Source organism: Elephantulus edwardii, unplaced genomic scaffold, assembly GCF_000299155.1.
Source record: "Elephantulus edwardii isolate Elephantulus edwardi_28Jun2011 unplaced genomic scaffold, EleEdw1.0 scaffold00289, whole genome shotgun sequence".
Classification (NCBI taxonomy): Eukaryota; Metazoa; Chordata; class Mammalia; order Macroscelidea; family Macroscelididae; genus Elephantulus; species Elephantulus edwardii.
In genome coordinates, this window is record NW_006400039.1 from 954942 (window position 1) to 982735 (window position 27794).

The window sequence follows — 27794 nt, forward strand, 5'->3', positions numbered from 1 at the left end:
GACCGGGCGGTGCCCTTCTCCGGTGAGGGCGAGGGCCGGCCGGTCGCGGAGACCCCGTGCAGGTCCTGGCGGCCGCCCGAGGCTCTGCGAGCCGCCCGCCGGGTCGGGACACGGGCAGGGAACGGCGCCCAGCTCGGGGAGGTGCTGTCCAGCCTAATGCCCTCTGCCCCGTGTTGACTTACAGACCGATCGTCACAGGTTGACGTGGCCAGGTCCTCGGCCCCTGTTTGCCAGCTCAGCCGTGCTGACCGTGCTCGGCCACGATGGCCCTTCCGGCGGGGGCAGCGGGCAGCGCGGAAGGCGCGCCCACCTTGGGGAAGGTGGACTTAGCGCGCCCGTGGCCTCGAGGCCCGGATCGGAGGAGTAGGGTGGCCGCGTCTCAGGTGACAGGTGTTGCAAGAGGTGGCGGGGCCTGCGTCCAGGTTCTGCAGGGGCAGGTGGGCAGGTGAGCTTGCAGGAGAGGCCTGGGGCGCAGCCAAGCCACCCAGGAACCAGTTTGTGCTGCTCATTTGCAAACCCTTTGATTGGCCTGTCGTCGGGGCCTGGGTGGCACCGGGGTTTGGTGTGAAGCTTGAGGTGCAGGTGTTCGGTAGGGGGGAGGCTAGGTGGCCCCAGGTGAGCACGAGGGGCCTGTCCAGCGGGAGCTGCCCGGGTGCCCCGCGCGCTGGCCTGGACTCCTGAAGGTTCCGGTGACCTCGCAAAGACGAGGCTGTGGACTCGTGACCTTCGTTAACAGGAGCCGCCCAGTGATTTTGGAAGCACTTTCCTCTAGGGTCAGGTCCTTCTCCGTGGCCCTTCTCTCCTGGGGGCAGGTGTCCTTCCGGCTCTTGTATTTTTTTTTTTTAAATATTTATTTTAATGAAAGTTTACAGAGATTTAGGGTTTCCAGTCACTCACTGTTGCACTTTTCTCCCTGCCCACCCTCCCCACCAAGGGCTCTTGTCCTTTCAGCAGCCCTGGGGTTTGAGTTCCTCCTTGCCTGCCCAGGGCCTGTCTTTGCGTCCTCCTCGCATGTCCATCTGGTGGTCTTTGGTGGGATCCTTGTGGTCACGAGGAGGCAGAGGGAACACAGGCCGCTGTTGGCCTGCTGCTTCTGTCTGTCTAGACGTTGACAGCTTGAGGCCCTGGCCGTGGGAGGAGGCAGGTAGGCGCTTCAGTTCTGCAGCCAGAGTGAGAGTGACAGCGGGCACCCTTAGATTCAGTGCCATTTAGTTGAAGGATTAAGTTTGTGAATAACGCATCTGTCCTGAGCCGCGCGACATGACGGAAGTCGGCCTTTGCCGCGTTCCCTGACCGAGGCCACACAGTGAGGTAGACGCAGGCGGTTTGGGTTGTTCTCTGCTTATGAATAGAGGCTGAGCTCGCAGGAAACAAGGTTTTTCTGGTTGGAGTTGGCAGGTTGCTAAATAGCTTACAAGTGGCAGCTTCCACTTTGTAGTGAAGTCGTACAGCTGGCTTGTAAAACAGCCCTCGGTCCCATCAAGTTGAGAAAGTAAGTTTAACAAAGTGTCTGCACAGTACATTCAAGTCTGAACCTGACACTTGTGTTTGGGTTGAATTCTGTGGAAAAGCACAAGCTTGGGGCCTCCCAGACTGTCTGCGAGTGGGTCCTGCAGACTTGCCCCCAAGTTCCCTGCCAAATTCACCTTGTGCATGCGGAGAGGTGCTGGTGGACCCACAGCGCGACCCCAGCCTTGCCGCCAGGTGGGCACAGTCACCGAGGGGAGCATGCTGGGACCTGTGCTCTTAACGTGACTCAGAGCCACGGGGGTCCAGGGCTTCTACTGCAGTGTGGAGGAAGAACCATGGTTGAGGGTGATGTCCGGAGGTGCGTCTGTCCACAGAAGGACACCGTCCTTGACCGCCACTGAAGGTGCTGTATGTCCGGTGTGGCTCCGCAGCTGGACTGGCAGGACCCAGCAGCCAGCCCCCGCAGGCAGACGCTAGGAAGCTGGCCTGCCTGCTCGGCGCTGAGGTCGTGAAGCCAGCTGTGCGCTGCCTTTGTTTTAAAGTGACAGCGTAGATGCGGAGGAATTCTGTGCTCTTCATGCAGCCTATCAAGTTCAAGTGGATTTCGAGGTGCTGTCCTTCAGAGAGAGGTTTCCTCCTGGCAGAGCAGAGTGTGTTTGGGCCCTCGCAGAAGAAAATGCGTGAACATAGTCGCAGTTGGAGCTTCAGGGCTGAGGGAACTTGTAGTTGTAAATGGCTAATTCAGAGGGCTTTGTAGCTGTCTCCCAAGGACGGATGGAAGGTTCCCGGCAGCAGCAGGTTCAGTTGCCCCGACTGCACTGAATTCCCTCTTGGAATAAACGTTACCTTCTGCACGTGGCGCTGGGGGAGGAGGGCGGGCAGGCAGAAAAGGACCTTCTCAAGTTCTCTTCTTGGCCTCTTGTCTTGAAAGTATAGTTTAGCTCTTCAGCACTGTGCTTCATGGTTTTCTTTGTATTTTATCATACTAGTTTGTTTACAAAATTCAAATACGTTGTTTTTCAGACCAGATTCTTCCAGTTTGCCTCACCCTCTCATCATTAATCCCATGATTAATCCCTCCCCCCTTGGATCCTCGTATTCATTCGACAGTAACGATTTTATACAATATTTGTCCTTGGTTGACTGAGTTAGGTCCCTCAGCATAATGCTCTCCAGTCCCTCCCAAGTTAGGTAATAATTAACAGAGTCCTTGATCCTGTGTGCTGCGTAGTATCCCATTGCGGGAATGTCCCATAATTTCTCAGTGCGTTCCATTGAGGTGGGACATCTGGCTTGTTCCATGTTCTTGCGATGGTGAATAATGCTGCTGTGAACATTGGTGGACAAGTCTCTGTGCCTCAGTTCTTGTTAGAAAGGGAGCGATGACCAAAACTCCAGTGCCGTGAGGGTTCTCACCCTGTTTTCTCTCTGGAGCTTTGTCCCCACACTCTGCCTCTTGCTAAAATCTCCATTCAACTCTGGTGGTCAGTTTTAAAGCGGTCCTAAGTTTACTTGGGATTTTCATTGCACACATAGCTGCTGCTCAGCAGTGCTGTTCCCGTGAGCATCGGAGGCAGCCTTATTTTCATATTGGCGCTTTCGAGTCCTGGACCAGTCACAGTGCAAACCCTGAGCCATTTCCACAGTGGGTACAAGGCATTCGAGAGACATACATTTCTTGCAGTTGTGTTACAGGCTTTATTCTCACATGAAAGAACACGACAGTGCCTTTTGAACTTTGTTTTCCTCATGAGATTGAAAATGAACTTGTATGAAGAGTGTGGCCTTGTGATTTTTGTCTCAGGAGAAGGAACAGTCACTGTTGCTGAGTCTAGTGATGGTTTATGGAAAATGAGTGGAATTCTGAACCCAGTGATGTGTGCAGTATGGGGGTCCTCAGATGTGGGGAGATGGACATCTGTGTGTGCTCAGCCAGCTCTGTAGCCTGACCCCAGAGAGGGGCTTGGATGGTCCAGGGTGGCCCTGCTAGCTCCCGGCCTGTGCCCCGTGCAGCGCACAGCGCCAGGACGAGGCCTCCGTCTCGGGGACTGGATGACTCCCCCCTGGAACTGAGCCTCATGGTCACCAGGAGGCTAAAAGTGCATTTCTGTCTTCATTTTTCTTAGTTTCCCTGCGTGCTACCATAATTTGGAAACGTGTTTTTATACTGATTTCTCCTTTTTCCTTTTTTCAAATTAGATTAAAGAAAACCTGTTTCTTGGGTCTGCGAACAGCGTCTCATCTTGTAAGGAGCATGCAGCCCCCGCCCCAGGCGGCCCCGTCAGGACCCATGCGGCCTCCTCCCGTGGGAGGTCCGCGGAGCCTGTTCTGGCCCAGCAGCCCGTACAGAAGACCAACGCTGAGCAGTGCACCAGCGGCTCCTGTGACGTGCCCCCCACAGCCTGTGACGGACCCTTTTGCTTTTAGTAGGCAAATGGCCCAGGATACCAACGCGGACACTCTGCCTGGAAGCAGCCTGCCCTGTCTGCCAGGAGCCCTCGTGCTTTCTCAGCGTGGGCCCCTGCCTTCACCTCACGCCAGTGCCGGGGGTCCTGCCCAGGCACCCCGTGACCCTGTGCCAGGCCCCCTTCAGCAGCCTGCAGTTGACACCAGCCTCTTGGCCAGCCCCCTGACTCTGGCAGCCCAGCCTGGGCCGGAGGCCAGCAGGAGTGCAGAGATGAGGCCAAGCCCTGCCCCTGATGCCCCGACCCCTCCAGACCCTCCTCCGTACATTCCAGGAGTGGGTCGGGACAGCCCTCAGGGGGCAGTGCCTGGGCCCACCAGACCCCTCAACAGGTCCAGCCTTCATGATGGTACTGGGCCGGTGACAACGTCCTCGGTCTTCCCTCAGCCACCAGTGCAGAGGCCGGATCCGTGGGCACCGGGCCAGGGGGGCCCACGGGCCTCAGGCCACCACTACCCACCCTTCCCAGAGGGAGCTGGCCATGGGGCAGTGCCCTGGGCTCCCAGCCTTCCTCGTTTCCCCCCTCAGCCTGACATACAGCAGAGTCCCGGCCATGAGGTGCAGCACAAGCCCCTTGCTCCGGGACCCCTGGCTGGGGACGAGAAGCACAAAGCAGCCTGCACACGGACTGGAAGTCACACTGCCGGTCACTGCGACCCTGAGGAGTTCAGACAGCATCCCAGGGCCAGCCTGGCGTGGGGGAGCCAGGAGGTCAGGCCAGATCCTGCCCAGGGACATGGCCCTGACCACCAGCAGCACTGCCCCCCGGGGCTGGAGGCTGGCCCCAGTGCGGAGGCTGGCCCCGGGACGCTCGCCATGTTCTTCCGAGGTGGGGAGGCAGAGAATGAGGAGAACCTTTCACCAGGTTCGGCCTTTGATGGCATCAGTGTCAGCTCTGGCCACCCCCCTGCACACGTGGGCACAGGTGGCCTTTACCAGACGTCCCCCCAGGGTTCCAGCAGCGAGCACATGCAACAAGTAGGGGACACACTGCTCGCTCGCCCTCAGCACGGCCAGCCCGGTGCTGGAAGTGCAGCCGTTGGTGTGTGGGGTGCTGCAGCAGGCCCAGCGGCCCACAGAGCCCTCAGCTCGCAGTGTGAGAACATGGAGGACCTCGAGTTTGTCCAGAACCAGGAAGTTCTGCCGAGTGAGCCCCTGGCTTTGACCCCTTCCTCCTCGAGTGATCCCTTCCGGTACGGAGCCCCTCCTGGGCCGCCCGCTCCAAGCCACACTGGAGGCGACACTGGAGGCGAGGGACTGAATCTGGAGGCCCCCGACACCCCCTCACAGCCTGTGCGACGTGACAGCGTGTCCTCCAGCTTCAGCAGCAAAGGGCCCCGTGGCCTTCCAAGCGTGGCCAGACCCCAGGAGCTGGTGGGCACCTTTATTCAGCAGGAAGTCGGGAAGCCGGAGGACGACGCTGCAGGCAGTTTCTTTAAGCAAATCGATTCTTCTCCAGTCAGTGGTGACACTGAGGAGAGCCCTGTTCCCCAGAGTTACTGCCCTGGGCACTCGCAGCCTGCGACCCCAAGCCCCCCGAAGCCCATGGGGACCTTCCAGACCAGTGCGAACAGTTCCTTCGAGCCTGTCAAGTCCCAGTTTGTCGAGGTGCGGCCAGTTGAGGCCGATCACGCCAACATGGTGATGGAGGTGAAGAGCGGCCATGGCCCCCTGATGAAGCAGGGAGCGGGAACCACGCTGCCTGATGCCTCCTCCCCCGGCAACCTGGAACAGCCACCCGACAACATGGAGACCCTTCTCCCGGCCCCAGCCTGCCCGCTGCCCCTCGGCGCTGCTGCCAGAGCCAGCCATGTGCTCCCCCACGCAGGGGGGCCACCTGCAGAAGCCAGTGTCCTGTCGCCTGAGAAAAGGCCTTTGGCCAAATCCCACGGGGCTTTCAAGTGCGAGAGCCCGGTGACAACCTTGTGGGCGCAGAATGAGCTTCCAGATTTTGGGGGCAATGTCCTTCTGGCCCCAGCCTCCCCGGCACTCTGCGTTCCGACAAAACCTCGGGCCTCACAAGCGCTCCGGCCTCCCGAGGAGGGCACCTGCGGACGACGCTCCCACAAGCCAGGCTCCGAGTCCCCCCTCCAGAGCCGCGATGGCCTTGGGCCTTCTGAAAACCTGGAGAACCCCCCCAAGGCGGGGGAGGAGGAGGCCGTCCAGTCTCAGGCAAGTCGCAGCTACGCCAGCCTGCTCTCCCTGCTGCCCACCGAGTCTCTGCACAGCCAGCCGGTCTTGGTCACCCTGCCCGACCAGAGCTGTCACTTGGCTCAAGCCCAGCCTGTTCATTTTCCCATGTCCTTGTTGAATCGAAATGAGAAGACTCTGGCCCAGAGGGACCCTGTGGTGGGGGAGAGGCCCGCTCTGGGCGGTGGCACATTAGGGGAGCCAGGAGACTGCCTGCCCTCGTCGGAGAGTCCCCCCGGGGCGCTTGGCCGGTCGCCTCCGCCCAGCAGTCTCCCCCAGACTTGTCCACTGGGTTCCGACGCGGACGTGCCTGCTAAGCGGACTGCGGCTCTGCGGGCCCAGCCTCCCACTCCTTTGGTGACCGCAGCTCTGGAGAGCGAGAAGAATTTGGGAAGTGCTCCTCCTGCCGGGAGCCCCAGCCTGGCCTCCGAGCCCGCCGGCCGCCCAGAAGAAACTTCTGCCCTTGACTTCTCCTTAAACCGGACTCTGGGAAATCCTAGCGGAACATCTAGTGTGTCCCCTCCTAAGAGCCTTGATCACCTCAGACAGCCGGGCCCTGGGCCACATAACCCAGACTGTTTCTACCAACAGGTGACCAAAGAGGCCCAGGGCCAAAAGGGCTCGGAGAGAGCCCAGCCAGAGCCAGGTCCTCCGCAGCAACCGGCTCTGGCCCCGCAGGCGCCCAGAGCAGCACTGCCAGAACCTTCCAGCTCGAGGAGCCCACCGCCATCAGGCCAGGCCCTCAGCTCCGCCCAGCCATCCATAAACCCAGCCGACACTGGTCAGCCGCTTCAGCCCTGGCCTCAGTCCTCCAGCGTGTCCGTCACGTCTGCCAGCTCAAGCCAGGCCGCCGGGCGGTCAGAGCCACAGTGGCCACCCCCGCTCCCGCCGGACCTGTCGTACTACTATTACAGATCTCTGTATGACACGTACCCTGCTCGGTACCCCGCGCAGTACCCCCCAGAGCCGGGGGCGGCCCACCTCTACTACCAGGTAGGGTGAGCGTGGGTGGCGCCCAGCCGGCCTCCACCCCGTCCCGGTGTGCTCTTTGGTCGTGGGCGGCCGCCTTGGAAGGAGCAGCGGTCCCCAGGCCCCTCCTCGGCCGGTTCCCTGTGCTGCTGCGTGGGCGTGCTCCGCCGCCGTCCGGCCTGTCCTTGCGGGGCCTCTGCACACACGAGCGTCCCGATGCGCTTGCACTCCTTGCCTAGTTTCTGTGTAACTCGGTGTCTTTTGTTGTAGGGACCCTGCTGTCCCTCTGCAGTGCCAGGCTTGAGTGTGGCACGCTTCAGGAGACTAGCATAGCCCAGTGACTGGTGTCTGAGCCCCGCAGCCGGCCTGAGAAGCAGCAGGAGGCGGCAGTGTAGACCTGTAGGCCCCTGAGCCCGTCTTCAGAATGCAGACGTTTAGGAAGAGCCCTGTGCAAGTGGCGTGTGGGTGGGTGGAGCCGCTAAGAGGTGCCTCCTTCAGCCCTGCGGCTGGGACAGGCCGCCCCCCTGTCCTCTGGGGACCACCTCGATGTGCGGGCTGGTCCCCTGTCCCTAGTCCCCAGCCTGCGTCACTGACGGGGTACTGGTGCGAAGGCTGGTGGAGCCCGGTGGCTGGTGACCACCTGGACGTGGGAAGTCTGGGACCTGGGAAGCGGGGCGGGCTGCTCCACGACGGCCACCAGCCGCGTCTCTGTGTGTGAGCGCAGTCACACAGCCAGCGGCCGAGGTCTTGAGTCCTCAGAGGAGCCTCTGTGTGTGTGTCTCTAAACTGGGCTGAAAGCTCACGGTGGGGCTGAGCCGAGCGCCCCTCACACCCTTGGCCTCCTTCCAGCTCAGCTACGCTCCCAGCACTGGCTGTGAGTTTGAGAGCCCTTGTCCAGTATTGTCCCTTGTTCTTGGAGCGTCCTATGGTCAGGAGAACGTGAATGGCTTCGTGCTCAGTGATGGCAGAGGTGGACCTAGAGGCAGGGCTGGTGGGACTGACTCAGGCCTCGTCCTGCTGTCAGCCGCAGAGGAGTCAGGTGGCTGACGAGTGTTGTGGGCTGGTGGGAGGGGATTGTCCGGTCAGTCCCTGGGACCCACTGGTCCTGAGCTAAGAGTGTGAGGTTCTGTGTCCTCAGGGTCTGCGTGTCAGAGGAGAGCGTCCCCTGGGTCTGCTGGGTACTGGGTGTGTGTGGCCTGCTGCCCTGAGCTCAGGGTGGCCCTGCCTCCTGCCTGACCACGGGCTGCTCACCCGTGGGGTGTTCTGTGCCGCTGGCTTGTGGAGTGGCGCTCCGGTGGTGCGGAAGGGTGCAGTCCAGCGTGTGCTGCTGTGCAGGGTCTGACCCTGCCCGTCTTCCTCCCCCAGGATGCCTACCGCTCTTACGACAGCACCGGCACGCCTGCCTGTCCTGAGCCTGAGCGGCCCAGCCCCCGCGGAGGTCTCTACGACCGGCCAGTGCCCAGGTGAGCTATCCGGGAAGTCTGATGTCCCACGTGGCTCTCACCACTCCTGTCCTGTTTGTTTTTCTAGTTTGGGGATTTTTCTACAATCTTAAACTTCAGTTATCTAGTGGTACTGAGTACTTTTTACCATCAGCATCTTTGTGAATCAGTCTTTATTTTATGGGATTAAACACACTAGATACATTTACAGGTCTCTTTTGATGCACACGTACATTAGAGAACACACCAGTTGTAGGGACTTTGAAGCACCCTGGTGCTGTGTCTTCAGCATGACCACGTGGAGGAAGCTGGTTGTCCACACAGTCCTGTATGTGCACATCCTTCCCAAAGCGGTGCCACTGGGCTCATCTGAGGACCGGGGCTGGGTCTGTTCTGAGCCCCGGCCCACGTGGCCACGTCAGCCTGCCCACTCCAGGTCCACGCTGAGCCTCGTGGGACCGAGTGCCACACTGAGCGTTCTCTCTCGTTGGAGAAATTGCTGGTGTAAGAAAATCCCAGTTCTTTTACTTTGTCTCTGAGTTGCTTGGACTCAGGCTGGAGCTTCCAACTCAAGGTCAGATTCCAAGCCAGGCTGGTGAGACTTGTGGACAGTAGGGCAGAGGGTGAGAGCTCTTTGGGCCGTTGTGGTTTGCTCATCACCGGTCAGCCCAGAGTTCTCCATGGGAGCTGCTCGACAGAAGCTGGAGGGACACTTGGAAGGGAGGGGGCACTTGATTGCAAGAGGCCCTCTTAGCCAAAGGAGAGTCAGGCCCGCATAGCTTGTCCCCTCTCACTCTAGCCGCGTTCTGCTGAGTGGCTGCCACCTGTCTGGAGGCACTGCCTTCCTTCGTCTCTGCCCTGGATGCCATGCTAGGGACAGTAGTGTTTGAACGTGTGTGCATCTGTGGCCTGGCTGGCCCTGGTCTGAGCCGGGTGGGGACCGACTGTCCCAGGTGTGACTGCCCTTCTGGCGGCGAAGTGGCTGTGACATGCGTCTCAGTTGGAGGGTGCATGTTCTTGGTCTTAAGCCACATTGGGGTGTCCGTGGAGCCCAGCGGCAGGCGTGGGGAGACGATCTTGCTTTGCGGGTGACTGCTGTACAAGGCCCAGGTGTGGGGAGGGGAAGAGACCCTGCTTTTCTTCCAGTGCTCTTGTCCCCCAGCTTCTGTCTCCTGCTCGGTGAGGGAGGGGCAGGCTGGGAGTGTCACTCCTGTTACCATCTCAACAGGGACCTGAGAAGAGTCGTGTTTTGTAAATGTCAGCTCGTCTAAATGGTTAATCCTGTAATACCTTTTCCAAAGTCCACTGTCCCCAGCACCCCCTGGTCGCAGGCTCTGGCACCTAGAGTCATGGGTGCTGAGCTGGGCTCCAGAGCTCAGACGTCTGAGCCTGCTGGCCTGGTCCTCACGGGACATCCAGCATCCCTCCAGCACAAGGCACAGCTGAAAACATGAGGGCTCAGTGCCCACCTGGGAAATACTTGTCCAGGGCTTTTCTCTGCACTCCAGGGTTGGCTTTCACAAGCTGTGTGGTATCCTTATGACTACGTTGCTGCTGCCCTGCTGACCCCCTCACTGGCCCTGCTTGTCCTGTGTCCTGGCTGCTGCCTTGCCGGCTGGCCCAACACTGTACGTTTTCCAGGCAGGGGTACCCTGAGGGGTACTACACCACCAAAGGTGGGTGGAGCAGTCAGAGTGATTACTACACCGATTACTACAACCAGTACGACTTTGGAGGTAGGCGAGAAAGCGGGCAGTGAGCTGCTGGCAGCTACACAACCCCTGGCCCTGGGCTATTCCCATGCCTGCTTGCACCCTGGGACTGGCCAGCCTCTTCTCTGCGGGGCCTCTCGGAGGCCTGGGGTGGGGATGCTTGAGGGAGCCCCGGTTTTTCTCAGGGGCTCTATTGCAATGGTCCTTTACCCCTCCGGCGTCCTCCCCTCCTGTGTCCTCCCCTCCGGCGTCCTCCCCTCCGGCGTCCTCCCCTCCTGTGTCCTCCCCTCCGGTGTCCACCCCTCCGGCGTCCTCCCCTCCTGTGTCCTCCCCTCCGGCGTCCACCCCTCCGGCGTCCACCCCTCCGGTGTCCACCCCTCCTTGCAGATCCAGGCCGCTGGGATCGTTATCACTACGGAGCTCGGTACAGGGACCCCCACTCCTACGACCGGCGCCACTGGTACGACGCCGAGTACAGCTCATACCGCAAGGAGCCGTATGCATATGGGGACAGGTTGGTGCCCGCATTCCCCAGTGTGAGTTTGCCAGAAAGCTGGCTGGGCCGCTGCAGTGTCACCACGAGGAGCCACCAGGGCCCTCCCTACCTGCCGAGGAGAATTGGGGGTGCTCTGAACAGCTAGAGACAAGCCGGGCTGGGTGAGGCTGTCGCCTGTTTCTCCGTGGTTACCCACCCCCAGAGTCTGCATCTTGAGTGTGGCAAGCTCGCGTCCAGCTGAATCTGGGTGGGTGGGCTTCTGTGGTTGGGGTCCGAGAGGTCACGCTCTGGGGTGCAGTGGGTACAGAGGATTTGGTGGGCACTGGGTTCCTCCTCAGCAGTGGGCGGCGCCCACACTCCCACCTCTGCTTCTGATCTTTCTCTTCTAGACTCGAGAGGGACAATGACCCATGGAGGTACGACCCCCGCTTCTCAGCGAGCTTCGATGAGGACCCGGAGCTGCGCCGAGACCCTTATGGGGACGAGGGGGACAGACGAAGTGTCCACAGCGAGCACTCGGCACGCAGCCTGCGTAGTCACTGCAGCAGCGTCAGCTCCCACTCCCAGCAGGTAGACGTCCCCACAGCATCACCCCCAGTCATCCCCAAGAGAGGCACAGCCGAGTGGACTGCACACAGTGAAGGCCAGCAGCTTAGACGCTCCCCCCCACGAGGTGGACGCTCCCCCCAGGAGGTGGACGCTCCCCCAGCAGGTGGACGCTCCCCCAGGAGGTGGACACTCCCCACAGGAGGTGGACGCTCCCCCAGCAGGTGGACGCTCCCCCAGCAGGTGGACACAGTGCCCTCTCCCATCCATCCGTGACGGAGGCGAGTGCTGGGCGGGCCACACTCAGCTCACAGCGACTGCCAGAAGCAAGGTTCTGCAAAGAGAATTAGTGACAGAAATGCTGAGACCAGCTCTGCCCAGGAGGTGGTTGTCCTTGTCACCACAGCCTAAGCACCTGCTGAAGCCGAGCTGCTTCTGATTCAGGTTCTGAGAGGGTCTCCAGAAGAGTGACCTTTTGAGAAAAGCTGGTGGCTTCAAACCAGCCATCTTTTGGCGAGCAGTGAAACGCTTAGCCACGGCACCACCAGACCCTCTTGTTTTTACTGCCGAACTGCAAAGCTCCTTGCAGGACTCATTTCTGCGGAGTTCTGGCAGAACGTGGTCCCGTCAGGGAGTCGAAGGCTGTCGTCGTGAAGCAGACGGACGTATCTGTCTCCCTTGGAGGGGGATTTGAACCACTCACGTTTTAGTTAGCAGCTAAGCACTTCACCAGTGTACCACTGGGACTTCGCATTACTCTAGTTCTCATGATGTACTTGTCTGACCGGTGTTGGGGACATTCATGACAAACACATCTAACTCCACCTTTTATTCTGTGTTATTTAAGAGTCAGATCTACAGAAATCACAGTGTGGCTGCCGGCCCCTATGACATCCCACCCCCACCAGAGTCCTTTCACGGAGACTACAGCTATGGCGCTTACGGAAGCAATTTCAATGGTGTGCAGGGCTACCCCGAGTACGGCTACCCTGCTGACCCCAGCTGGCCCGCCGTGGACATTTCAGGTGGGCCTGGCCTCAGCAGGTGGGAGGGCCATCACGCCCCAGGAAGCCCGTGTGGAGAATGCCCCAGTGGGTGGGCAGTTGCTGTGGTGGTTGCAGCCTGCCTGCTCCTGTCTGCTGCCTGTAGTGGCGAGTTTGCTGCAGGGGCCGTCCACAGAACCCAGCACTGTGCTGCCTTCAGAGCCCTCGGCCAGCCTAGTGTGTGCCCCCACTGTCCTGGCAGCCAGGCACACGGCCTGGGATGAAGCTCCCTTTCTGTGGGTCACATTCTAAATCCCCCAAATGCCTGATCAAGTGGTGGTCCTCAAAAAATGTGCTCAGACCCCTGCCGGCTCCCTCCCTCACACAGAAATGCTTTTCTGTTCCCGTGGAAGTCTTGCTCGGCCCTTCCCCACGGTGTGGCATGGTGAAGGCAGTCGGCCATGACCAGGGGCCTGAGCCTGGCAGCGGAGCCCCGGGGACTCCCCACACTGCGTGGGCGTGCTGAGGGCTTTCAAAAAGGAGCCCTTCCTCTCAGGCCTGCTCATTTTTATTTATTTATTTTTTTTTTAATTAATGAAGGTTTACAGAGACTTTGGATTTCCATTCATTCATTGTTGCATTTTTTTGCCTGCCCACCCTCCCCACAACTTGGCTCTTCTCTTTGAATAGTATACAGTTCCCGCCCCAAGTACACTCCACTATGCAACCTTCGTTCTGGACTCCTGTTATGACCATAATACCCAATCACATATCCCTTTTTTTTACAGAGGTTTTGGATTTCCATTCATTCATTGCCACAATTTTCTCCCTGCGCACCCCTCCCCACCAGCTCGCTTCCCCCTCCGAAGAGAGAAAAAAAAATTCCTTCATTAGTATACAATTCCCATAACAGTTTTCTCCTCATCTGTTTCAATGCAGTATACATAGTTTATCCCGTCTTTTTCAGTCTCACCCCAACCCTGATGTCAGTCCCATTCTACAGCAGTGGCACCATGCAGTATTTGTCCTTTTGTGACGGAGATATTTCACTCAGCATAATGTCCTCCAGGGTCACCCACTTTGAATAATATTTCATGAGTTCCTTGTTTTTCAATGCAGCATAGTATTACACTGTGTGAATATATCACAGCTTCTCTATCCATTCGTTTGTTGATGGGCATTTAGATTGTTTCCAGCTCTTTGCTATTGTGAACAAAGCTGCAATAAACATGGGTGTGCATCTGGATGTCAGCTATGGTCTCTTTGGGGTATATTCCCAGTAGTGGAATTGCTGGGTCAAATGGTATCTCTATTTGCAACTTTTTGAGAAAGCGCCACACCGCCTTCCACAGTGGTTGCACCATTTTACACTCCCACCAACAGTGAATAAGGGTTCCAGTTTCTCCACAACCTGGACAGCATTTGATGTTTGCTGCTCTGTTCAAAGGCCCTCTCATTTTTATCAATTTAGACGTTGGCCTGAGCCGCCTTAGGAGTCGTGTTTTAGTAACAGTTCAGGACTTTGAGCTGTGATGACTTAGCTTTGTCATCTGTACTCACAACAGTGGACGCCTGGGCCTCGGCCTTTGGTCTGGCTTGAATCCTTAATAGGTAGCCAGCCCGCTGATTGTTTCTTCCCGTTTGCTCACATGTAGCTCCGTCCCGGCCAAGCTCTCCTGAGAAGTTTGCAGTGCCCCACGTCTGTGCCAGGTTCGCTTCAGGTGGGCAGCTCATCAAGGTGGTTCCAAACCTGCCTTCGGAGGGAAAGCCAGCGCTGGTGGAGGTGCACAGCATGGAGGTAAGGCAGCCGGGCACGGCCGCAGCCGGGGTGCAGTAGGACAGGGGCTGGACAGCCAGCAGGCTCCCCTCTCTGGAGAGCTGGTCCTAGTGGGGGACAGTCGAGGCGGGAGTTTGCCTGGGAGCCTTCCCTCTGTGGCTTTGCAGTTAACTGACAGCTGCAGGCCTGGCCTTCCTGTCCGTGGCTCCAGCTGTGTCTGCTCACGTTGCTGGTGTGTCAGGAGTCCCCTGAGGGATGGTGGAGCAGATACCCTGCCCGAGGCTGCACAGGCACCTCCTTTTGTGCAAGGACAGTGGCCTCAGTGCTTGTTGTAGAGTCTAAAGTGACTGTTCTTGACCACTGTGGTGCTTCCTCTGGGCTTACGGAGCTCCTGCCGCCTGCGGGCTTGTTGGGGAGCAGTGCCCTGCAGCACTGGACCTGTGAGCACCGCCTTGTCTCCTTGCAGACGCTGCTGCAGCACAGTCCCGAGCAGGAGGAGATGCGAGCCTTCCCGGGCCCACTCGGCAAGTGCGTGCTGCCCGCCTGACCGCAGGGTGCCGGGCTGAGGGTGGGGGAGTCCAGGGCCCTCAGTGTGTGCTCTCTTTGACCACCTGGCCGCAAGGTGGCGAGGCTGAGCGCCGGGGGTTGAGCGCTGGGGTCGGGGTCCTCAGTGCGTGCTCTCTTTGCAGGGACGATACCCATAAAGTGGATGTTATTAATTTTGCACAGAACAAAGCAACAAAGTGCTTTCAGAATGAAAATATAATTGACAGAGAATCTGCCAGTCTTCTCTGGAACCTTATTGTTCTGTTGTGCAGACAAAATGGGGTATGTTCCTTCCTAGTTTTGGAGCAATCTTTGGGGCTAGGAGTTCGGCACGGAGGGGTCGCCGGGCCGGCGCTGCCCTCGGGGGGAGTGTCCTGCACGGACACCCGGGGAGCAGGGCCTGTGATCAGGATCCCCCCAACAGACTGGCCCATGCTGTGGGGGTTCACACGTGCTCAGGTGGCACATGCTGGGGGGTCTCACCTGCCCCCGCCTGACCGTGTCCTCACCCCGTGTCCCCACCCCGTGTCCCTGCAGACTGTGGTCGGGACCGACATTGCAGAGCTCCTGCTGCGTGACCACAGGACCGTGTGGCTTCCCGGGAAGTCGCCCAACGAGGCGAACCTCATCGATTTTACTAACGAGGCTTTGGAGCAAGCGGAAGAGGAGTCGGGGGAAGCCCAGCTCTCATTCCTCACAGACAGTCAGCCAGCTGGCACCGGTGACCTGGTCAGAGAAACGGAGCGCTTCAGGGAGCTGCTACTGTACGGCCGCAAGAAGGTGGGCAGGGCCAGGGTGCAGGCCGCGGGCACGTGCGTGCAGGTCACGGGCGCGTGCGTGCAGGTCACGGGCGCGTGCGTGCAGGTAACGAGCGCGTGTGTGCGCGTCACAAGTGTTCACAGGCGCGTGCGTGCAGGCCAGGGGTGCTCACGGGCACGTGCGTGCAGGTCACAAGTGTTCACAGGCGCGTGGGTGCGGGTCACGAGCACGTGTGTGCGGGTGACGAGCGCGTGCATGCAGGTCACAGGTGTTCACAGGCGCGTGTGTGCGGGTCACAGGTGCTCACGGGCACGTGCGTGCCGGCACATGTGGGTGCTCATGGACACGTAGAGGTGTGCATGAGTGCTCGCAGAACAATCCGTGCACATAGTGGTGCTCACGGGTGTTCATGCCGCGTGCAGGCACACATAGGTGCTCCCGGCACGTACAGGCGTGTGTAGACGCACTGGTGCTCACAGGCAGGCACAGGTGCGTCGAGGCACAAATCGACCCCCAGGTACTCATGGGCTCACAGGTCTGCTTGTCCATGCGGGCAGAGTCTGGGCACTGCAGCTGCCCGTGGCATGTGTACCCCGCGAGTCTGGGTGCAGTGGCTTCTGTACCCCTTCATGAGGGACCCTGGCCTTGTAGTGGACGTGCTGTGGCCGCAGACTGGCTGTTCGCATCAGGCTGTCGACAGATGGGTGCGCCGCCTGTGCCCTGGCTCAGCTGTGCCTGAAGCCTCAGGAAGCCAGGGAGGCAGCCTGTCCTGGGTCTTTCCAGCTGGGTGGGTGCTAGGGCCCGGGTCTGGGATGTGGTCATCTCTTGGAGGCAAGGACACAGGGTCCACAGCCTCTGCAGTCAGCTCTCTCTTGTCGTACGCGGGGACTCTGGGTCCGGGTCCTGAGCAGCTCTTCCCCTTCACACTGCTCTGACCCTGCTGCCTGGCCCTGGTCTCAGTAACCCCTGCACACTTCACAGGATGCATTGGAGTCTGCCATGAAGAACGGCCTCTGGGGTCATGCTCTGCTCCTGGCGAGTAAGATGGACAGCCGGACGCATGCCCGAGTCATGACCAGGTTAGGAGCCGACCCACCAGCTGGGCAGCATGAGGGTTTTGTCATGGAGCCAAGGCGGCGTTGCCTTGCCCCTGGATCCGGTGCCTGGGGGCCGTCTTGGTGACGGTGTCAGAAGGGTCATCCACAGCTCACTGGGGGCAGTCGGCCCGTAACAGCACTGCTTCCTCTCACCATGGTCTAAACCCCGCGTGGACCCTAGTCCTCTTTCCTGATAGTGGTAGGAAAGGGACCGCAACTTTATCATCTGTGTGTGACAGAGGTGCGGGGTCAGACCCAAGCCCAGCCTGTCTGCTCTGTCCTCCCAGGTTTGCCAACAGCCTGCCTATTAATGACCCCCTGCAGACCGTCTACCAGCTCCTGTCTGGGCGGATGCCAGCTGCGTCTACGGTGAGGGCCACACAGGAGGGTCCTGTGGGAGAGGGGGCCCGCGGAGGGGTAGGGCGCCTGGCCTCACGTGTGGTACTCCATTGTGGCCACACGGAGGCATCCTTCCCTGTTCCCGCGCTGTGCGTCCCTGGGTCATGGGTATTTTCTGTCCCCCGTGACACAGTGCTGTGGAGACGAGAAGTGGGGAGACTGGAGGCCGCATCTTGCCATGGTTTTGTCCAACTTGAACAACAACATGGAGGTGGAGTCCAGGACAATGACCACCATGGGGGATACGCTGGGTAAGGGGCCGAGGTGGGAGCGGCTGAACTTGACGGGATCAGGGCCACAGGCAGGGGGCCCTAGGAGGCCTGGAGGTGCACTCTGATTTCTGTGCCCACTTAGTCTGGCTTGTTGTGTTCTTCCAGCCTCCAAAGGCTTGTTGGATGCTGCCCACTTCTGCTACCTCATGGCCGAGACTGGCTTTGGAGTCTACACGAAGAAGACGGCAAAGCTGGTTTTGATCGGCTCCAACCACAGGTAAAGCGCTGGCAGAGTCCCTGTGCTCAATAAACGGGCCTCGCCGCGAGCTGTCTGCTTGCGTGTCCGTCCTGCGTGGGCAGCTGGGGGCGGAAGTGGCGGCCCGGCCGACCATGTGGCAGGAGCACGAGGGCCCGTTTCAAGCCGAAACAATTCTTTTTCCCCCAGTTTGCCGTTTTTACAGTTTGCCACCAATGAGGCTATTCAGAGGACGGAAGCCTACGAGTATGCTCAGTCCCTCGGGGCCCACAGCTGCTCCTTACCCCATTTCCAGGTTCGTGGCGGCCAGTCCGGCCCCAGTGGGGGGACTGGGGTATACCTCTTCACTTGTAACATCTAGTCAGTTCCCATCAGTTTTTGGAGTCTTACGAAGAAAAAGAAGTACCCGGTCTTCAGGGAGATGCTTGGTCTGTTAATTGAGCTGAGAACAGGGTGGATGGATTTGGAGGTTTAGTTTGCACTTTGGGTCCTAGCGTGTCAGATGCTATGAAGCCAGAGCGCTCGGTTCCAGCGTCAGACGTGTTGAGGGCTGTGTGTGGCCTCACCGAATGACTCGAGGGACAGAAGGGACGTGCCTGGAGCTGCGTGGACACTGTGTGCGCGCTGCATCGCGGCCCGAGTTGGTGCTGTGCACCCTGCTCCGGGGGCGGGGCCGTGGCTGCAGTGGGGAGGGGGCTGCTCAGCGGGGTCTGGCATTGCAGAGGAGTCCACAGCTGATGGCACTGTGACCACGCTGGGTAAGCCGGGGCTTCAGGCTCCTCTGCTCATTATAGGTGTTCAAGTTCATCTACGCCTGCCGGCTGGCTGACATGGGACTAGCCACACAGGCCTTCCACTACTGCGAGGTCATTGCCAAGAGCATCCTGGCACAGCCCTCCTCCCACTCCTCAGTCCTCATCAGCCAGCTCGTCCAGGTATGTGTGTGGGAGGCCCTGGGTGCGCCCATGCCCGCGATCCCTCACACGTGCTGTCCCCATGGGTCTTAGCTTTGTGTGGTGGCTGTGGGAACGGTGGGATCTCTTCTGTAATGGACACAGCTCTGTCAGGTCTCCGTGGTGATTCACAGCCTCTTGACCCACAGCAGCATTGCTTTGAAATCCTAGGAGGCCTTTCAGAATCCTTTCCCTTGGAAACGGGTAGACAGCACAGACTTGGAGGGGATGAAGTGAGCCCCCCGGCACTCTGCGGGCTCTCGAAGCAGGGACAGCCTTGTGGCTGAGCAGAGTGTGGCACCTGCACCTGCCCGTTTAAAGGGCCGAGGTGTCACGTCGCATGCGGGCAGCAGCATCGCACACCTGCCAGTCAGGGTCCAGCAGGATAGAGTCACACCTGGGGTTTGAATTAGGGAGTCTCTCTCTGTGGTGTTGGGGGCTCAGGAGTTTCCAGAATGATCTTGGCTGCAGGCCTGCTGGAAGAAGCCCCATAAATCAGCAGCACTCCTGAGCTAAGTGGACCGAGGACCCCTGGGCTGGGCTGCCAGCAGAGTTGGGTGTTAGGGCACTTCCTGAGCGGCTGGCTGGCTGCTGGGGGGACCCAAGCTCTCACCTACTGCTCTGACACCATCACGTGACTGTCACGTGGGAACGTTTCGGGGCCGGCACCTGAACGTGCTGCTCACCGAGGACCACTCGTGGGAGAACGTCCAGCCTCCAGTGGCCACAGGTCTGTGTTCTGTTCCCAGGTGGCTTCCCAGTTACGGCTCTTTGATCCTCAGCTGAAGGAGAAGCCGGAAGAGGAATCCTTCGTAGAACCTACCTGGCTGGTCCAACTGCAGCTGGTGGAGAAGCAGATACAGGTCGGCGGGCCTTCGGAGCTTTGTCCTGGCCTCACACCTGGAGGGAATGGTGCGGGGTCCTTGGGGCGATAGGCAGGTGTCAGGACTGCAGGCTCTGGGACGAGTGGCAGACTCTGTACCCATTGTGTCCCCCAGGAGGGTGTTGTGGTCTGGCGGCAGGACGGAGCCCTCCCCCAGCAGTGTCCCAGCACGCCGAGCTCGGAGGTGGAGCCGTGTGACGGGCCCAGTCCCGAGAACCCGCTGCTGGCCCTGTCCCAGCCGAGCGCTGAGATCCTCGGCAGCGTGCAGCTGCTGCCGTCGGGTGAGTCCTCGGACGGGCTTTTCCGTCCTGTCCAGGGACCACGGAGGTGCTGTCCCCTCACAGCCCACGGCCCATCTCCCTCTCTGTTCTCACTGGGTGAGCACGTCGGTCGTAGGGCTCAGTGCTGGCATCCAGCAGCACCCCTTGTTGCACTTGGTGACGGCCATAACCGCCCTGCCTCTGGCCCACGAATGCCCACTCTGCTTTCCCTGTCCCGTTGAAGGGATGGTGGGTCGTAGGGGCTCTGAGTCCTCAAGAAGCTGTTCTATTAGTAAATGACCCTTCCCTACGCAGCCCCACAGACCCCACCTGCTACGCTGCCTGGCCCGGCCAGGGTGCCGCTGTTCTCGGTGCCACCAGCCCCTGGCCCCATGGAGCCAGGGCCATCGGGGCCTGCACTCAGCTTCTCAGAGGCCTCCTGGCCTGATCCCTCCACACAGTACTCGGCAGTGCCCCAGGGCCAGCACGACCAGCCAGGTGGGTCTGCAGGGCTGAGCACCAGCGCGCAGTGGGCTCAGGTGTGTTCAGGGGACGGCCAGTGGGAGCTTCATGGATCACGTGGTCCTGAGATAAGTCAGGTTGCATGTCTCCGTGTGGTCTCAGTTCTAGAACTTGAAAGTGATTGGTTTAGAATCCCCAGATTAAAATGTCAGTGCCAGCTTCTTGTGGAAGTTGGCCAGATGCTGTGATGTTAAAGCTTAAATGGGTATGTGACGCCAGTAGAGACGCAGAGGGGCTTAGACCCATCCCACGGTCCTCTTCTGCTGGGACGAAGGAGACACCTGGGGCCGTGATGCTTTCGACTCAACAGTCTCTCTCTGATTTCTCAAAATAAGAGTGCAGAAGCTCAATAGGTGTCCTCGGAGGGCCTTCCCGCCCCACCGCCTCTGCCCTGTCTGGCAGTGCCAGCATCTCTTAGAGGGTGCCCCCGTCCCTCCTCTGCCCTGCCCGCAGTGTCCCCTGCCCCCTCCTCTGCCCTCCCCGCAGTGCCCCGTCCCTACTCCTCCTCTGCCCTCCCCGCAGTGCCCAGTGACAGTGTTCCCACCTCTGCTATAGGGATCTCAACACAGGAGTCACCTCTGAGGAGCTCACACTCGGAGCCAAGAGAGGACGAGTTTGGTGGGAGCACCGCTAACCTGGTATTCTCTCTCTCTCTCTCTCTCTCTCTCTGTGTGTGTGTGTGTGTGTGTGTGTAGTTCTTTTGCAGCTGATGTGTGTGTGTGTTTAGCTATTTGTTCCTGTAAGTAAATAACAAAGGCTGAGAAACTGCTCTTTAAGACCCTTTGACAGAGAAATCCTTTCTGAAGTGACTTTAGTCCTTAGAAGGGGACAAGTTGGTAAAAAACATTGACACAACAAGAAAGGAGAGGAGTCTTTGAGGCGTGAACAGGTCATTTTCCCAGAGTGAGACCGCCTGCTGTTTGCACCTCCTTTTTCACATTAGAGCCCAGATCCCGAGTGCACTGCTGTGCGTGGTTGCAGTTCAGTGTCTCCCTGTCAGGACTCGAGACTGGACGTCTTGACGGGAGGAAGCAGCCCTGGGAGTGGCCTGTGGATTCCAACTGCTGCCCTTACCCCTAAAATTGACACCTGTGTTTTTGACGTCAGGGTTCATTGTGTCAGTTGGAGTTGGTGTTAACGTTATCTGTTTGCCTTGGCCCTGGCTAAGGAATGGGAAGCACTTAGACGGTGCTTCTGGAACCTTCCCTGCAGAGCCCGGCCCTGTAGCGTGCCTCACCAGCAGAACCTTTGCCGTGCGGTGCGGTTCCGATGCTGGAGGAACCAGTGGGCGTTGACTGTTGGGAGCAGGTCGTGTCGGTAGTCACCTGCCCGCCTACCGCACAGCCCGCCTGCCTCCCTGTGCGCCAGTGGTCTTAGCCCTTCTAGGGGGCATGAGCAAGCCTTGCCCTAGCTGGGCAGGTCCCCAAGGAAACAGGGGACCCAGTGTGGCCTGCCAGGGGATAAGCAGGGGCCCCGTCAGAGCCTGTTTCCATCTGAGAGCTGTTCAGGCCCTGGGGGAACCGGGGACAGAGCTTTCTGCACTGCGTGCCTTCCTGGGTGGGGACCCCAGCTGAGTGGCTTGCTGTCTCTGGAACAGGACTTCATGAGGCCGTCACAGGACCCGGAGCCCTCCCCGCGGTGGGAGCACTCTGACGCGGGCAGGACGCCAGATTCTGAGGTGAAGAGGCCTGTGAAAACAGCCAGGAAAGAGGCTAAAGAGCCCAAGAAGGTGCTGCCGGGTCGTGGCTGGGGAGGGTGGAGGGCGAGGATGTGCGGGGAGATGGGTGTTGAGGGACCGACCTGCGATGGGGGGTGGGCATAGTGGAGGACAGACCTGCAGGGGTGGAGGACGTGGCGGGAGTGTGTGCGGGGGGACTGATGTGAAGGGGAGGATATGTCGGGACAGTGAGGGTCCCCGGGAGCCAGTTCTCTCAGGCCTCTACTAAGCCAGGGCTTTTTAACTGCGGAGGTCTCAGACACACCAGGCATCCTGCTGTCCCAGTGGGCAGCATTGTGGACTACGTCCAGGCTCAGGGGCCCCTTGGGGTTAGCAGGAGTCGGGGTGGATGTGGCGCGCAGGGTTTTGGGTAACGGAGGTGTGGGAGTGTGACGGGTGTAACCCCGCAGCTCAGTGGGTCAGCATGGAGGACCTTCCCAGCAGGCTTTGTCCTGCCTGTTCCGTGTCGGGACCCGCAGAGGGTTTGGGTGGCCGCAGTGTCTGCTGGGCGTGCACACGCCGTGTCCTGCTCCTGGTCACTCACGCCGAGCTGGAGGAGTCCCCCGTCACAGGCGGGGCCAGGACACCAGACAGGCCCTCGGCTCACAGGGCAGGCGGGGTCACTGCACGGCGGGCTGGGCTTCAGGAGTGACCGTGTCCTCAGTCCAGCGCACCGACAGTCTTAGGGTGGTGCATGCAGGAAGGGGGGTGCAGCTCCCAGCCTTCTCGCACTACAACAGAGACGTCTCGCCCTGACTTAGCGGGCTGTTGTATTCATCTCTGGGGGCCCCGGGGTGACCAGCGGGGGCCGTTGTGACATGAAAGTTTCTGTGCTCAGAGCTCCGAGTCCTGGTTCTCACGCTGGCTGCCCGGGAAGAAGAGAACGGAAGCGCACTTGCCAGATGACAAGAACAAATCGGTGAGTGGAGCGGGTGAGGTGTCGGAGGTGGAGGCTGAGGGGGGCAGAGGGGCCGTGCGTGAGGCAGGACGTGAGGAGGGACACGGGGCGGGTGGGAATGCTGTCGTGTGCCCGCCCTGGCGGTGTGGCTTCCACAGGTGCCCCTCAGGCCCGAGAGGTGCCTTCTTAAGTGGTCAAGTGGCGCCGGCTCCCTTGACCTCCGGCCCCCTGGACTCTGTCTTTACTCCTTTTCATCTGTGCAGATTGTTTGGGATGAAAAGAAGAATCGGTGGGTGAATTTGAATGAGCCGGAAGAGGAGGTGAGCTGTCACTTCAGGTGTCTGCTGTAACGGAGGGGAGCGCCTTCTGCTTTGCAGGGTTTGGGCTTTGGTGCTGCCTCTGGAGCCTCCTGACGTGGAATGTTCTGGTCCCCTTTGCAGAAGAAGGCTCCGCCCCCCCCTCCAATGGCTTTCCCCAAGACTCCACAGGTTGCTCCTCCTGGTCCTGGTGGGCCTCCCAAAGCCACGGTGAACGTGTTTTCCAGGAAAGCAGGTAACATAGTCTCACCAGAAGTGGGCGTTTATTTGGGTTGCAGCGTGTCCCTGGAGGAGGCTTTCCCTGGCCAGGGGTCAGGGGTCAGGGGCAGAGACTCCATTCTGGTCGTGCTGATTGGGCAGGCAGGCTGAAACAAGGCCAGCCAGGCCCCACACCGCAGCAGGGTGGCATGGAAGCAGGCGTGACTGATCTTTCCAGCACCTGGGAGCCAGCTGGCCATGACCTGAACTTGGCCCATTCTCTACCCTCCACAGCTGGAAGTCGAGCCCGCTATGTGGACGTGCTGAACCCAGGCGGGACCACACGAGGGGAACCCACCGTGCCACCCACAGAGCTCTTCGCACCCCTCGCCCCACTCCCAATCCCCGCGCACTTGTTTGTCCCAGGCCCAGGTAGGCTGGCCACTCGCGGGCCCCACTGTGAACTACCAGCCCTCACTGCAGCCCTCTCCGCGTGCCCCACTCCCTCACCCCAGTGTTTGGGCTGGAGGATCCTGATATCTCATCTCCTGCAGATTCTGAGGAGTCCCAGCCTACAGGAGCAGGGGACCCAGGTGGGCACGTGCCAGCAGTGGGACAAGACAGATCAGAGCCTGCCTTGGACACCAAGGTGAGTGGTAGTAGAAAGAGGAGTGCTGCCCAGGCAGGCATCACAGTTTCAGCAGAGGGGCTCCGTGCCCAGCTGGCCCTCAGGACTGGCAGTAGGTCTCCACACTGCCCTGTGGGGTGGTCTTCCCGTGAGGGTGCAGAGACTTGTGAGCTGTGGGGAGACGTGTACAGAGCCCCCTCTGGAGGCCCAGGCTTCCCTTTCACTCCTGGTGTTCCATTAGCTGCTGTTTAAAGCCCAAGGACTCATTTTCCTCTGTGAAGTGGGCTTGGTGCCATGACCAGGGTAGGCAGCTCCGTGGGCAGCAGGAACCTGCCTGGCATACAGCAGGCATCTAACACCGATCTGTCAGCAGTCCTGGCATGCGGGCTGCCGTGTGGGGCCAGGGTGGTGGGCTGTTTCTCGGCCCTCTGTGAGCCACCTCTAAGTCTGGCTACTCCGCCTCCTGGTTTCTTGGCAGGTTGTGAATTCTGCAGTCCCGCTGGTAGGTTCTGAGCTTGGTGTGGCTACGTTGCCAGGAGGAGAGGTAAGGAGCTGGGCCAGCTTCAGCCAGCCTGGTCTTGACCAAACTGTTGGCCCCTCTCAGAATGGTGCCAATGTGTGGGGAAGGGCGGCCTAGGACCCCTGGAGCTTGAGGCCTGTCATTAACAGCCCAGAAAAATGCCACTTGTTTTGGCAAAACCGTCTAGGAGGGGAGGTCAGGGTCCCTGGGATTGCACAGAGAGTGTCCTGTCCCCTGGGATTGCAGAAGGGGGAGACACCCTGTCCCCTTGGGTCACAACAGGAGGAGGTGTCTTATCCTCCAGGGTCTGCCAAGGCAGTATCCTCTCTCCCCGGCCTGCAGAAGGGGTCCCCCGTGGCCCCCAAGCATGGCCTCCCCTCAGCCCTGTGTGAGCGCACGGGTGGAACTAGCCTAGGCCCTGGAAGCGGCAGATCTGGCCCTGCCCCCACCTGTAACAAGCGAGCGGTGCATCGACTGCTCAGCTCTTCCCCGGGCTCTTGCCATCCTGACGCATCCGCAGCTCTCTGAGCCAGCCCTGCCGCTTGGTGCCTGCTGATGCCAGACTGTCTGTGTGTCCTTGCTGTTTTGTAGCTTTCTCGCTGTAGCTCCGTGAGCTCGCTGTCACGGGAAGTGTGCCAGCACTTTGACCAGGTACCCAGGCTGGCACCACCCACTCCAGCTCACCCTGTGCCCATGTGACTGTTTTCAGATGTCCTTGGGCCATCTCCCAGCAGGGAGGGCAGCGGGCATTCCGCTTCTCTAGGCCTCCGCCCTGTGTGTGAGCATGGCCAGAGCAGTCACCTCGGGGAAGGGGCCTTTCAGGATTAAGTGCATGGAGGTGGGTTCAGCGAAACCAGTGAGACGAAGGGACCCTTTGTGGTCACTGCGCTGTGGGACTCGGGCTCCTGGAGCTGGCTGGGGGGACGCTGAGCTGTGTGTTCACATGCTGCACCCAAAAGTCCAGGCCACCACCGCTCTACCAGCTGGCCATATGGAGAGTGGCCTCCTGTCCACACATCTGCCTCATGTGCTCTGGGCATCCGCTTGTCTCCGCACCCCCCCTTCTGACCCCTTAAACAATCCTGCTGTAGTCCTCACAGCTCCCACCTGCCTCCCAAAGCAGCCCACCCTGGCTGCAACACGGTTCCTGCTGACTGGCCTCTCTGCTTCACAGGTGCCTAGCGATACAGCCCCTGCAGGAGGCCCTCTGGGGGGAGCTGTGCCCTTCTACAATCCTGCCCAGTTTGCACAAGTAAGTGATTGTGACCGTGGGCGTGGCCAGGGGCCTGGCTAGGGGGCGGGAGTAGAAGGCCTGCCCGTGCCCTGCTGACTCAGCTGGGTCCACTGCCCAGGAGGCACGTCCTGTGGTGGGGCTCTGAGCACCTCCATCATGTGCAGGGACTCCGTACCCATCAGTCCATCCCTGGGCGCCCACTTCCTTCTGTACTCAGAGCTCTGTCCCTCCTTGTCCACCCTCCACACTCTGTGCGCTCCCCTCCCCAGCTCCTCTGAACACCCCTCCTTCATTCTCCTGGTGTCCCAGGTCTCTGCTGCCTCTGGAGGTTCGAAGCTGGGGAGGATCAGCCAGAGGAAACATCTGGCTCTCAGCTAGGCTGCTCTGCTTTGGATCAGCACGGGGACCCCGAGGCTTCCTGTCCCGAGAACTCAGGGTGCCTGCTGACCTCGTTCCGGCCTGGAATTGAGTCGGATCCAGGCTGGTGACCCAGCCATCACCGTCCTCTTCAACTCCTGCCATTGTCAGCTCCCATCTCCTTGCTGACCCTGGAGAAGAGCCCGTCTTACTCAGCTTTTGACCTGCAAGAGTGGCTTACAGCCGTGTCCTCTGTCAGGGGGAAAACTTGAAAAAGCCCCTCCTTCGTTAGTTAAGGACCCCGAGTTAGTGAGGTTGGCACGGCTGCGCTGCGGGAGAAGTGCCTTCACCCACTGGCAGCTCAGGCTGGGCCGAGGTGCGTCAGGCACCCAAGGTGAGGCCCTGGGGCCTGGACAACGCCAGAGGCAGCTCCTGCCACCACATCTTTGCACCTGGAGGCTACGTGCTGTGGCACCCCTTTATTTCTGAGGCTACTGTGACCCCAGCCAACATCTGAACAGAAGCAGGGTGCTTGGGGCCTTGGGACCCTCCGCCTCAGTCACCCGGTGCCTGGGCCCTTACCTTGGCGGCAGCCTGTGCTTTACCGCCGCCTCTGTGGCCTCTCAGGACCACACATGAGCGTACCCAGCGAACGGGCAGACTGACAGCCCATCCAGTCGGCGCCACTGCCTAGAAAGAGCTGGCACAGGAGGCAGGGGACTGTCAGGTTGAAGCCGTCTCCCACTCCCAGGGGAACCCTCTGGGGAAGACTGAAGAGGTGGGTCCCCCCTTGAAGATAGCGGCCTCCTGTCCCCACTGAGAGCTTCGGCCGCTGGACACACCCAGCTGCAAGCAGCTCTGGGTCATTTGAGCTTTAAGGCTTCACCGACTGTTCTCACAACCATTCACGAGCTCGGGGAGAGACTCATGGGAAGACAGATCTTTACAGAAGCCTTAGGTAGTCACCCCTCGGTTCTCGGGGAACCAGAGTAGTGTGCTTGGTACTTTGATTGGAAGTGGTGTGCGTGGGAGTCAGCACGGGCCCCTCCCCAAGGTCCTGACTTGCCCACGGCCAGGCCCAAAGTCCACAGGCGACCCTGGACTCCACACCTGTGGGGCGCTGTGGCCCCCACTTTACCGACTGTCCTGTGTAGACTGCCAGCCACTTCTGATGCCAGACGCTTCCGAGGCGGGAGCTGCTATTTTCCTAAAGACATTGTTACACTGCAGATTGTTAAATAAAATATTTTGCGCCTCCAGAACGTGTTCCTGTGGCTGCACTTAGCCCGTTGCCCTGTAGCCAAGCTGGGGTGTCTACTCCCCGAGTTCCCCGGGTCACGACTCCAGTCTGTGGAGCAACTGGCTGTCTGCCAGCCTGGGAGAGCAGAGGGGTTTGTGCCTCCACGCCCCTCCTTGTCCTGCCCCTCGCAGGTCCCCATTCCACTCCTCCATACCCCTCCCTGCCCCTCGCAGGTCCTGGAGTCCCTCCCCTTGAGCCCCTGCCCCATCCTGATGCCCCCCACTACCATAGGTCCCATGGGCCTTCCACACACTCCCCCATGTTGGCAGGAAGATGAGCACCAGAGCCTCTTCCCAGGGCTCCTCTCACCCACAGCCCCCCCCAGCTCTCCACACCCCCACAAATCTGTAAGGTCTCTGCCCCCCCCCAGGTCCCATGGGCTCTCCACCCTCCCTCAACCACCGTCCATCCCTTCAGGTCCTGCGGGCTCTCTGCACCCCCGCCCCAGGTCCCAGGCTGTTCTACCCCCTCATGTCCCCTGGGCTCTTCGTACCCACCCCCCCGGGTCCAGTGGGCTCTCCGCTCCCCCCCCCATCCCGCAGGCTCTCCTCCTCTCCAGGTCCAGTGGACTCTCCGCTCCCCCTCACCCCGGGTCCAGTGGGCTCTCCATCCCTCCCCCCGGGTCCAGTGGGCTTTCCGCTCCCCCCGGGTCCAGTGGGCTTTCCGCTCCCCCCGGGTCCAGTGGGCTC

At 60.0% G+C, this 27794-nt stretch overlaps 1 protein-coding gene across 1 annotated transcript; it reads left to right on the plus strand.

Annotated features, from left to right (window-relative positions):
• Positions 1-3724: 3724 nt before the first annotated feature.
• Positions 3725-25826, plus strand: SEC16A (SEC16 homolog A (S. cerevisiae)). Its single transcript, XM_006900631.1, has 32 exons — positions 3725-7117; positions 7943-8127; positions 8232-8271; positions 8459-8556; positions 10177-10271; positions 10635-10761; positions 11133-11313; positions 12137-12314; positions 13928-14070; positions 14516-14577; positions 14739-14877; positions 15133-15375; positions 16336-16433; positions 16739-16820; positions 16984-17101; positions 17228-17339; positions 17508-17613; positions 18113-18253; positions 19021-19134; positions 19270-19435; positions 19730-19912; positions 20423-20574; positions 21534-21665; positions 22492-22572; positions 22815-22871; positions 22992-23103; positions 23361-23498; positions 23621-23715; positions 24173-24238; positions 24806-24865; positions 25389-25466; positions 25758-25826. Exons 1-32 carry the CDS (start codon positions 3725-3727, stop codon positions 25824-25826), a joined length of 7044 nt encoding a protein of 2347 aa, XP_006900693.1.
• The last annotated feature ends 1968 nt before the right edge of the window (positions 25827-27794 follow it).